Source organism: Megalops cyprinoides, chromosome 21 (genome assembly GCF_013368585.1).
Source record: "Megalops cyprinoides isolate fMegCyp1 chromosome 21, fMegCyp1.pri, whole genome shotgun sequence".
NCBI classification, from domain to species: Eukaryota; Metazoa; Chordata; class Actinopteri; order Elopiformes; family Megalopidae; genus Megalops; species Megalops cyprinoides.
Genome location: NC_050603.1, coordinates 17,954,385 through 17,965,775, shown reverse-complemented (window position 1 = coordinate 17,965,775; position 11,391 = coordinate 17,954,385). Strand labels below are relative to the sequence as shown.

Here is an 11,391-nt window from a genome sequence, read left to right as displayed (position 1 = left end):
ACGGTAGTGTTAAACTGTTAAATTTATCAGGCCTAGCTCGTCGCGTTACGTTATCTAAATTGGGTCTCCAAAAGATATTTCCATAAGAGACTATGTTCGACTTCCCTCAATCCAGATTTTAAAAATTTCATGACCGTTTGCAATAAGACGGCATTTTATTAGTTCATCGAATATACCAAGCACAGATCTCCTGGACTACAAGTTGATCAGTTACAGCCTACAGTCGGTGCTATCTGTTCAAGAAAAAGGGGATGATCAACAACTTTTTTATTCTGTTAAATTTGAACTCATATAAATATGCTTTGATATTTTACATTTACATTTATTTATTTACCTGGTCTGTCTTCCTGTTATCACTTGCTTCAAGTTAAAAACCTTGGCTCTGGCATACAGGACAGTGAATGGGACAGCCCCCTCATACCTACAATTGGTCTTCAAACCGTATGTAACACCCAGATCACCACACTCTGCAACCATGAGATAACTGTCCCATCCCAACAGGGTCACTGATCTCAAACACAATGCCTATCTGTACTGGTTCCCGTGGGGGTGAGGACAGTGGAATCACTGGCCATCGTCTGACGCAGACTGAGGACCCACCTCCACAGACTGCATCTCAGTTCCACCTCATTCTCCACCCCCTAACACCTGCTGCTTGTATTGTTTATTTTATGTGTAGTATCAGGATGTGTTTTGGATTCTGTGACCTAATGATTGTGATGTATGGTACTACACTTGGCTTCCCTTGTCTAGTCAGTTTGCACAAGTTAACTTGTGGTAGGGCCTGAACAGTGTTTTACTCGCATTCACTGGTTTGGGCTGGAAGTCACTCTGGATAAGAGCATCTGCTAAATGACTGTAATGTTACATATGGTACATCCAACTAAAATTTTTCCCTGGGTTTAATTTCACACAAAAATTCAGATTCATGTCAAGGCTCTCAGGGGTATCCAGAGAAGGAAGACTTGCACAAGAACAAATAACAAGGGGATAGCAGACTGCATAGTGATATTTCACAGTACTGTAGGCTACTGCTGATTTTTTCACAAAACAGCTCAGTATGCCCTTTAAGCACTCACATGAGCTCTCTATGGTGATTATTTTGTTTAAACATTGATTTATTTTTTGTGTTAGGAGGTTTTGTTGTAAATGCTAGCTTGTATTTCTGAGAGAAAAAGACAAAAAGAGTGTCTCTCCTGCAATGCCTTCATAATCTTTTGTTTGTCAGCCAAAAACATACCCCACTGATATACCTAAAATATTATTGGTACACTGCTCTGATCAGAAGTCTTTGGCATGCAAACAGATCAACAAGAAATTGCAGGGCACATACAACTAGGTAATAACAAGGATTTGATTTATTTACTAAAATCAGACAATATAAAAGAGGTAATGGTAAGAGGTACACACAGAAATACAATCATAAAACAAATTTCACATTCTGATCATAGCATATGATTGCCTACTTTTTCAAATTGTTGTATTTTCACACCATACAGTCCAAACCAACCTGTCAGTTAACTTCACTCACTGTGTACCAAGAGTTAACCTGATGAGCACATCTGGAAGTATTGCATTATGTGTTGTAGCCAGAATTCCCTTTTTCTTGATACACAGTGTACACTCACCTGAGGCTGGAATTGATTCCTTGTGACACTCTTATTTGCCAAGAAAAAAATCAGCTTAGCATGGTTGGCCCATGCTGCAAATCATTAAATAGTTTAAATATAAAACAGTGTTTTTTTGCTTCTTGTGCACCAAGGAAAATGATGTATTTTGGAGTTGAATTTACTCATACTTATATTTTAGGTCCTTTTGACATGCAATTGCTCTCTGACCACGTAAGAGAGCCTTTTAAATGCAGTACCTTCCTCAGACACTGGGTGGCCCCCAAGACTTTCCCAAGAAAAGGCCTTTCTTTGCCTAACTAGTCTCCAAATTCCAGATTCCACTAGGCGCCATTGTCTCGAAAGCCCAGCTATTGCCTTTGAGGTAGAGTCACTAAAAATCATTCTCAGTGTGTATTCCAGAGCCATGGCTACCACACATTACATGTACACAACATGCCAGATGAGCATATTTATTTTCTCTAGCCAATGATTAACGAGTATGAATACACTCTTTTCAACAGGCATAATGCAGTGCTGATTACACTGTTAATTCAAATAAAATATTGCTTTTTTATTTTCAACACAGCAACAACAACAACAACAACAGCAACAGTATTATTTCCAAGGTATTTGCAGTGGGCATTGAAGTACAGGTGTTTTAGAAGTTTGGTTTATAGTACATTAATGTGTATGTGAGCTTCACAGTATGCAACACCCAATGCCTCTTTTTCATAAGGTATTTCATGGATGCACCTTGACCTTTGCTGGGGTCTATGGCAAGATTCCATTCTCTAGTTTGGGATCCCCAGCTCTAAAGGATACAGACAGGGTGCTGGCTAACCTGTATAAATAAAGCTATTTAAAAAAACTATACCAGAGAGCCACAAATATATATAGCAGTGTGACCTGGTTGTTGTGGTCCTGGGCAGCTTTGATTCCCTAGTGAGACTACTGTTGTAGAACCCATAAATGTCCTTCTACATGAAAATATCTATGAACTAGATCAAGGTTTCCCTGTTTGACTTATGTTATACCTGTCCACTGTTTATAACACAAGAATTATACTAGATTTATCAAATAGAGCAGTCCAGTCATTTTAAATAACAATCCTGAATGCACGCCCTGCTTTGGGAGGCTTGATGTTTACATTTGCCTTCATGTCTCGGGAGACTCTGTCACAATCCACCCACCCAAATGCTGAATTCTCTGTGTCTGGCTGACCTGGCACGCAGTGTTTTTTGTCGGGGCTCCTTATCTTCAATTAACACAGCCTCCCTCTCCTTCTAAGGCACAATTGCACTGTCGCTGCCGAGCGATGTCAGTGTTCCGACCACTCTCAGTTCATTCAGACCAGCTCCAAGTCCAGCGGTACACGTGTGCGCGCTCATCTTCATCAACTCCATAGCCGAAACGGAATTGACGAACACGTCGCGGTCACCGAGCAAATTGATTCGCTGTTGATTCCTGCTCTGTCTGGACATGCACTCGGAAGTTTCCCACCTCGCAGGCTACTGAACCATGGTAATGATCCCAGCACTCCGGTCTTTCGGTTTGCGGTCACTCATACCCTGCAGGCCACATCATCCACTGTGGAACTGTTGCAAAGGAGAGGAAAGGAACAAAATTCTTCATCTCCTCTTCATCAAAAGTCATATTAGACGATAAGTTCTCCATTCATGCAGATATCATAACCACAGGAGCAAGGGATATAGGTTCAAGCAGAACGCATCAGTTTAATGGGTGCAATGTAAGTGTGTCGAACATGTCAGTAAAGCAGACTACTGTGTAAAACATTTCAACTCACAACACTATTTTAGATTTAAACCAAGCTTATCATTTATTTACTTCCATAGTGCACAAGTTATCTATTTTTGCAATTGAATATTTAATAATGTAACTTAGCTGAAGCTTCGGAAGGATGCAAAACTACAACCTTTTTGTTAGACATTTGACTCCATAACCACTATACACTATCCCACACTGCTACCCCCCTTTCCCACAAAAAATATTAGTTAGAAAGAGAACAAGCAAAATGGGATTCTGGCATCAAAAATGACTATTTGCCCTGACTCTTGGTGCTGAGTATATAGCCTCTTGGATATTTCTTGGATATTTATGCTTTCCATCTCCAACTGTGACTCTGCAAGCAGAAAAGCCCTAGTATTTTGGAAATCTGAAGAACTCCATGTTAAATGTGACGTAGTGACAGCAGTGTCCAGAAAGCGGTGCATCCACATGGGCTCAGAGTAGGTCCATCCACTCAAGTCCACAGCCCTGGCCTCCAAGAGGTGTAAACCTGTGTCCAATCAGCAACGCGCTCAAACATGTCCCTTGTTTTGAGGGACTGATTTGTAGAATTAGATTGAGATTGGGTGCGCCGAGTTCACTCCAATAGATCTACAACAGGCTCCCACCCAGCTGCCCCTTCATCAACCCCCTGAAGTACATAACAACCAAAACACAACAAAGAGAAGGGTGGCATACGCAAAGGGAAAGAAAGGATGTTGTCTCGGCTAGTGCTAAATCACCAAATTCCACTTTAATTAGTCTCAATAAGGAAACGTCCGCCATTATATGGCCATAATTGGTGCTGAATCAGCGTTTGTTTGGACTCTGTGAAGTGCACCGAAGTGGGTCCTTACGCCTCCCTTTCGTCTGCCTCCATCTGCCCTGCAACCCCCTCCCACCCCCCCCAACAACAAGACAAATGACGCAGACCTCACACAAACAGCTGTAGGGATCCAACATTTATTTACCCTCATTAACTTTACAATAAAACCATTGACATCTTTAAATGTTAGCAAAAAAAGAACAAAAAATGGTCAAGAACGTATTTACAGACAAAAATGCAGAGTAAAGGCTTACGTTTTACATACGACAACTCCACCCTCCTTAAGAACTCAAAAAGGTGAACACAGCAGACTCGAAAGCTCAAATGTGATTTTTAGCCAAAAAGATTAAAATACATTGTAAACAAGCAAAAAGACAACGCTTTTTGAATCTTTAAAAATGCGTCTCATTTCTCTATACAGCACAAAATAATTGAAACTGGGGTAAAATAGAGGAATGTAGAACTCTATAAGTTGGTAATTTTCTTTATTCCATATAACAGTCATTTAACATGGAGAGGTCCATTCTGCTCCATGTAGTTGTCATAGATTTTTTTTTCAGATCCTGGAAGATGAGAAAAATAAAACGTTATAGGAGTGCCACGTCATTAAAAAAAAGAGATGTAACGTTTTTGCCAAGTATTGGAAAAAATGGGACATCTTTGATTCCGTCCATCAACAAACAATCCGCACCTACAATTCCTTTTAACTCCCGTACACATTAAAAAATAATTTCTTTTAAGGGAACAGACTTTTCACCAGAAACATGACGATAATGTTCTATCTGTAACAACATTACCAGGGCAGTGAACTGTTGGTCGAATCGGCATCGTGATCTTTCACACTACGTGGGATCTTTTTTAACGAACGTGGCACAAGGAGTCTTTCACTCATACACATATATATATACATATATACACATGTATATATACATGTATATATATATATACACACATATATAAATATATATATTTTTTCCTTGAAAAACAGTTCAGAGTCTGAATGAGCGATCACTCCTTCTGTTCGGAAGGTGCGGCGGGTGTTGAACTGGTTTCCTCTGTCGGTTTGGCGGGCTCGGCAGCGACGGCCTCTTCCGCCTTAGTTACTTCGGCAGCCGGTTGCTCCTCTGCTTTGGCGGGGGCCTCCTCAGCCTTGGCCTCCTCGGCCTTGGCCTCCTCGGCGGGCGTGGCCTCCTCTGCCTTCTCCACCTCGCCAGCATCGGCCGCAGCCCCATTGGTCTCCTGCTTCTCCTCGGCCGCAGCCGCCGCCTCCTCCTTGACGTCCCCGTCGCCCTTCTTGCCTTTCTTCAGTGAGATCCCCTTGAACTTGAAGGAGTTCTTCAGGGAGAACTTCTTCTTCTTCTTCTTGGGTGCCTCCTTGGCGGCCTCACCCTCTGGCTTGGCGGCCTCTCCCTCCGTGACGGGCGCTGGCTCGATGGCATCGCCTGCAGCCGGGTCCTTTGACGCCTCGGCCGAGCCGTTGGTGGCCGCTGCCTCCCCGTCTGGTTTGGCGGAGACATCCCCGTTTGTCTTGACGTGACCATTCTCCTGAGGGGAGGGGTGACAAGGAATATGATATTAATACGTTCTTTCACTGAACAGACTTAAAAATAAACACCAGTTCATATGGTATGCATTTAGTTTATTTGGGTATTTAAGACAACAGATAGCGTGCACCTTTTGGAGTACTACATTATGCTGTCGTTTAAACAGCTCAGAAAATGTCTCCCAGACTTAACGTCTCACTGTATCCCTCGGTACACTGATTTTTATTCTGCAGATCCTGCTTTAACGTGTGTGCATTGATCTCTCCTTCTCGCCGTTACAAAAACCGTTCAAAACGGAAAGAAAACGACCACACGAATCGTTCTAGATTCTGCTTGATGCGGTGCAAGAAATCGATTCCAGAACACCATCTGCTCGCACGCTACCTAAGCCCGGCTACGTTTACATCAACAACTTGGCAGGCGACGCCTTGCAGTTCCGTGAACAAACAGAGGGGGGCTATCGAGATCCATAAAGCCAACGCGAGTGACGCGAACATTGGTGGCAGCATCACGAAACAAAAGAAGGAAAATAACGCTACCCCATCGAATTGTGGCTAGCTTGCTAGCTACGTTAGAGTGGGATTTTAAAGTCGTGATGAATGAAAGTCACCGAGTTTTTGCACAGTTAAAGCGAATTACAACACTGGGTCCCAAACTTTAACTTAAACTGGTGGTTTTTCAGTGTGGTGTTTGTGTCCCTAGCTAGACATCTAGATTCTGGGCGGTATTTTAGCATTCGATTTACAATGATGAAGTCCATATACAAATAAGTTACCGATGCGCTTCACAATAATGCGTTAAACGTTTACTGTTAAGATGCAGCTTTCTAACGTTAGCAGGGAAAATTGTGTCTGAGCTAGCAGCGATGCTCGACATCGACTCTGCGCGATAATTCTGCAGACGTTACAGGTAGCTAGCAAGTTCATCTCGTCGGTTCCGAGTATCGATCATTTTTGTTACAACTTTTGCTTCGAATTTACGCAGCATTCCATAGAAAGTGGACTCCGCTGTCTAGCTAATTATTCTAACTAGTGCGAGTCAGCACCGTAATGGTCTGTCTAGTGGGTACCTACATCTTACGCTTTACTAAACAGTTACACTGAGTAAACTTAAGATATACATACGAGATGATGGAATTGCTAATCCCCTGCTCATTTTTAAGACGCTTTAAAACAGCTCAGAAAAATGGACGAGCAGTGTGCCAAGTTTTCTAGCCTTAAATCTGCCTAACCACTCAACAAACCAAACCTGGGTGCATCTCAAACCAAATCGTCTGGCTAGCCAGCCATCATCATTCGACCGCTCATTCGCCAGCTAGCTGCTACCTCAAATGAAGCACCATCAACCCCATGTGCGTGAAATTTCTTAAATCCAACACGCTGTCTCAACTGGTACCACAAAAGACTAGTATTGACCATTTCCATGCTCCTTAGCAAATTAACTGCAATATCTTGGTAGGCGATCGAGCCAGCGAACAATCCGTGGGGTAACGTTAATTTAGCGGTTGGCAGCAGCGTTACTGATTGTGGGTGTGCATTGCCAATGCGCGATTGCCTACCTGGCCATTTGTTTTAGCTGCAGCTGGGTCAGCAGCGGCGGCATTCCCATCCACAGCCACTCCTCCTTTAGACAGTTGGGATCCCATTTTACTTTGTGCGTGCAAATACCAAAATAAAAAAATCTCAAAATATATTTTAATTCAATCCAGCCCGTGGAGGGTTGCTTGCATCCGAAGAAGACAGCCTTTAGAAATGGGAATAGCCTTCGCTGTGATTTTTTAAAATGTGAGATGAAAAATGCAAGTTTGTCCAAAAGCTTGCAAACCAGAAATCCCCAACGTTCACGCCACGGACACTAGACGTTCTATACAATTACATTTTCTACAACGGTGCTTGAAAAATAACCCAAGACTCCACCCATGGACGTCATAACAAAGCTGTATCCAATCGAAAACGGCGGGCTGGGACTTTTACACCATGCCGACCACCTTCTATATTTCTCCTACAGTAGTAACTACCAAAGATGGCATCTCAACTGTGGAATCTGGGCGAAAAGAAAGTGGTTGGTGGTATCTTGAATTTATGAGAACAGCAAATTCAAGACATTTTGGACACAGGATGAAAGTTTGTCCGACTGAAAGGGAAAAAAAATATATATATATATAATAGCTGGATAAACTGGTGTATGCAAATGAGCAATCTTTTAAATGTTAACTAGTGGGTCTCTCCCGTTGCTGTTAGATGCACTGATGGAGTAGTTTATCACATGATTTTGAGTATAGATTGGCAATACTTTAAATGGCAGATGTTAACGGCGTGCTGTAAACACCGAGGCACGGAATTGATTTGCCTCGAGCTCAACTCATGCTCACACGATCCAACGGTATGGAACGGGCGAGTAACTCGTGAGCGCCGTTCGCCCTAGTTTACAACAAAGATGTTCTGTGACAGCATCGGTAGGGTCAGAGGATACCGCATGTTGGGAAAAAATCAGCAAGAATGCCAGTGACAGAGCCCCTACGATCTTAAGTTCGTACGAGCGACGTGGAGTTTACTGGAAGACATCTGTACCGCTTTCCTCAGTGCAGCAACGCGTCACACGTTGGTTTAGGGGCAGAGCTCGTAATAAGTAAGGAGAAGCAGCCATCTAACTTGTGGTTCCTACATAAATATCCATCCGTATAGATGCGTGGCTAATATGCAAGATATGAACGTTGTCATGGGTGAGGGCAGTCGCTAAGCAAATCAAAATGTAAAAAATAATATTTGAATAGGAACATTCTAATAAAGTAATTCTAATGTCGAGAAAGTTGTCTGCATGAATTGTTTTACTGTCACCCACTAGACTAATTTAAGTTTACCTTTTTACGTGTATATAGGCTTTTGTGTTTTAAAACATTCTCTTGCTTCTTGCCACAGAATTAAAAGAAGATCCAAGCACACAAAATGCTGAAATTTGGAATGCTATCAAACTATCAAAGTTAATAGAACAGTTTTATAACACAATAAATTAGGTAATGGCAACTGGCACTGTATGTAGCCGTAATGGTAGTACTCCTAAAACTAAAGGGAAATAGCGCTGTAATAGGTGGGTGTATTTGCCAAGTGCATTTTGTATGGTTATAATGTAGCCAGGGATTAGATGGTTAGCTACTAGTGATCAACAGCAGTACAAACACTTCCCAAGTCATTAAACTTTGCAGAATGTGCTGTAATGCATGTGATTTATCAAATGTAGCAACTATAAACTCCAAAGGCTAAGCGTAACAGTTTTTCTAGCAACAGTGATTTGAGCAAAAGATGTGACTATGATCATATTTTATATATGCAGCTATATGTCCTATTGCCATTCACTGCCTAAAAAACCCTTTGTATTTAAGGATGCTCACATTTGAGAAGCTGCTTTTCCCTCAAAATGAATTTAGTATTAGGATTAATATTGAATATAACATATTCCAACATATTGGGTGTAGTTCAAAAGTATTTTTGTACTTCACCGGGACATCAGTTATGAATGTGAATCAATAATACATTTCAAATGTAGTTTCCTCCCCACCTCAAACAGAGAGGGAGCCTGTCTGTTAATTCAGACAAGTGTGTCGTAATGCATTTCTATCCGAATTACATTTATTTCACAGTAAATGACTGTGTTCTGTTCTAGAAGGTTCATAGAACTCTGTCTCTGCAGTTGTCTGATTAGTATCGGGGGTGGGGGGACAGGGCAGTGAGAAAACTGCAGACTAATGCTTTGGCATCGAGTCAGTTACTACCAGCAAGCTTAGGCTAGGTGGAAGAGAAAGTGCAACTCAACATGTTACCCTTTATCATTTGGTCTGTAACATTTAATTGTCAGTAGTTGTCTTTTCCAGCGTTTTGACATTTTCATTCTCTGGTTTGCTAGCTTCTAAGAAAGCAGAACAGACCCCAGCGTGAAACAAAAGGAAAAGTTCTTCCTCCTCCCACACAACAAAGTCTCCTCTCTGAGTACTTGGTAGCCAACTGCACCTAGGGCTCCCGGCGTTCAACCTTCGTCTTTTACAGTTATTGGAAAGGGTGCCACCTTCAAAGTGCACCCGGGACATGTGTGAGTGGAAAGAAGCCTCCTTAAAGTGTTTCTTTGTGCCAGACCTTTCTCAGCTGTTCTGATTTTGTTTTACTCTTAGCTAAACTGCCCTGCTGATCTTTGGTCAGTTCTGCCTGTTGGCTCCCTACCCATAATTCCCTTCTCCCTGTCAAAGAGTGACCGCCATGTAAGATCCGAGTCATCCTCTCAAATACCTTAAAGAAATAGACTGAAGAGTTCTGCAGGCTTCCATCTTGTAAATGATAAAGCTGCACTCCTAAGATTTGTGGACCTTTTCCTCTTACTGACTCATTTAAAGGTCTTTATTAGGTCTGGTTTCCATCAGTTAAATGCTGGAAGCTCTGCAGCCCTCTACTTTCACTGTAAGATGTAAGAACAAGCTCTTATTCAGTCTGTAAATTACACAATTTCCATGGGTCTCTTGAATGGCATAAACCATCTACTGTCCTGTTCAGGAATGCTTGGCATGCAGACGCTACCAAAGAATTATTCCCCTCATCCGTGTGGGTCTATTTCCTAGAATGGGATAACCTTAGGGGTTAAATATTCCTACCGTCATGTTAGCAGAGGAATGCTGAAAGGGTGTTTGAAAATAGCCAGAATTGGAAATGCCCTCCACCCCCCTTTGGAATTCTTCAGTGCCTTTGTGATGTGGTTTATTCTCGATGACGAGTCCACACACATCATTCCCATCTCGTATGCGTCAAACGCTTTTTTATTTTCCGCTCGTACAGATAGGCCCTCTTTGTCAGGAGATCACTCGGTGCAACGCAAATAACCCCGGTCCTCAAAAGAGCGGCGCATTTTTCACACATTTTTTTTTTAACAAGTCCTTTTTTCATCTCGGAGGGGACTACAAAGGCCATTAGTCTCTAGAGAGATATAGCTGTGATGGTGGTGATTCAAATGAGCATGGATGTGCTGATGATTGGAGGGGTGGATGAGAGTGCCCTTTCAAGCATCAATTTACGTCCGTGGCCATCTGGACCCAAGGGAGGGGAGAGGGTCCTACCTGTATGTCTGTTGTCTGGGGGAAGACGAAAATGATGAAAGATATTTGCAGAGGCAGGGTAGCCAAAACATTGTTGCCCTTTTGCACAAATATTGTACTTATCTTTCCTGCACTCTCGCCATGCCATTTCAGGCGCAATATGGTCGTAAATATTGTATAACGTGCTGAATATTGTATGATGTTCAAAGAATAAACCTATGGCCTTTTGTACATGGCCTTAACACTACCCACTGCCTTGGCATCTGGATTTCTGTAATGGTTGTGCGTGTGTTTTTTTTTAGTGCTTGAGGTTGTGTGAATACTGAAGTTTACCACCAGCATCAGATTTGTCACTTGTGATCAGTTAGAGTATTTCAGATTTTGGCTCCATGAGGAGAGAAGGTAGAGAAGTGCATTCTGGGATCTTTCAGTTGCATGTGGAGGAATGGCTGGGCTGCCGGGACTCCCAGCTCCCTCTGGCCGTGGTGGGGCGGACTAATTTCAGCCGCGTTCAACACGGGACTTCTTATCTCCCTCTCCTTTTTTTTCTCT

General features: G+C 42.4%; 1 protein-coding gene across 1 annotated transcript; it reads right to left on the bottom strand.

The window, feature by feature from the left end:
* Positions 1–4,344: 4,344 nt before the first annotated feature.
* On the bottom strand, positions 4,345–7,622 carry LOC118768881 (MARCKS-related protein 1-B-like). The gene is made up of 2 exons (XM_036515847.1): positions 7,324–7,622; positions 4,345–5,766 (listed from the first exon to the last, which is right to left on the bottom strand). Exons 1-2 carry the CDS (start codon positions 7,408–7,410, stop codon positions 5,230–5,232), a joined length of 624 nt encoding a protein of 207 aa, XP_036371740.1. The 5' UTR covers positions 7,411–7,622; the 3' UTR covers positions 4,345–5,229.
* Between the last annotated feature and the right edge of the window lie 3,769 nt (positions 7,623–11,391).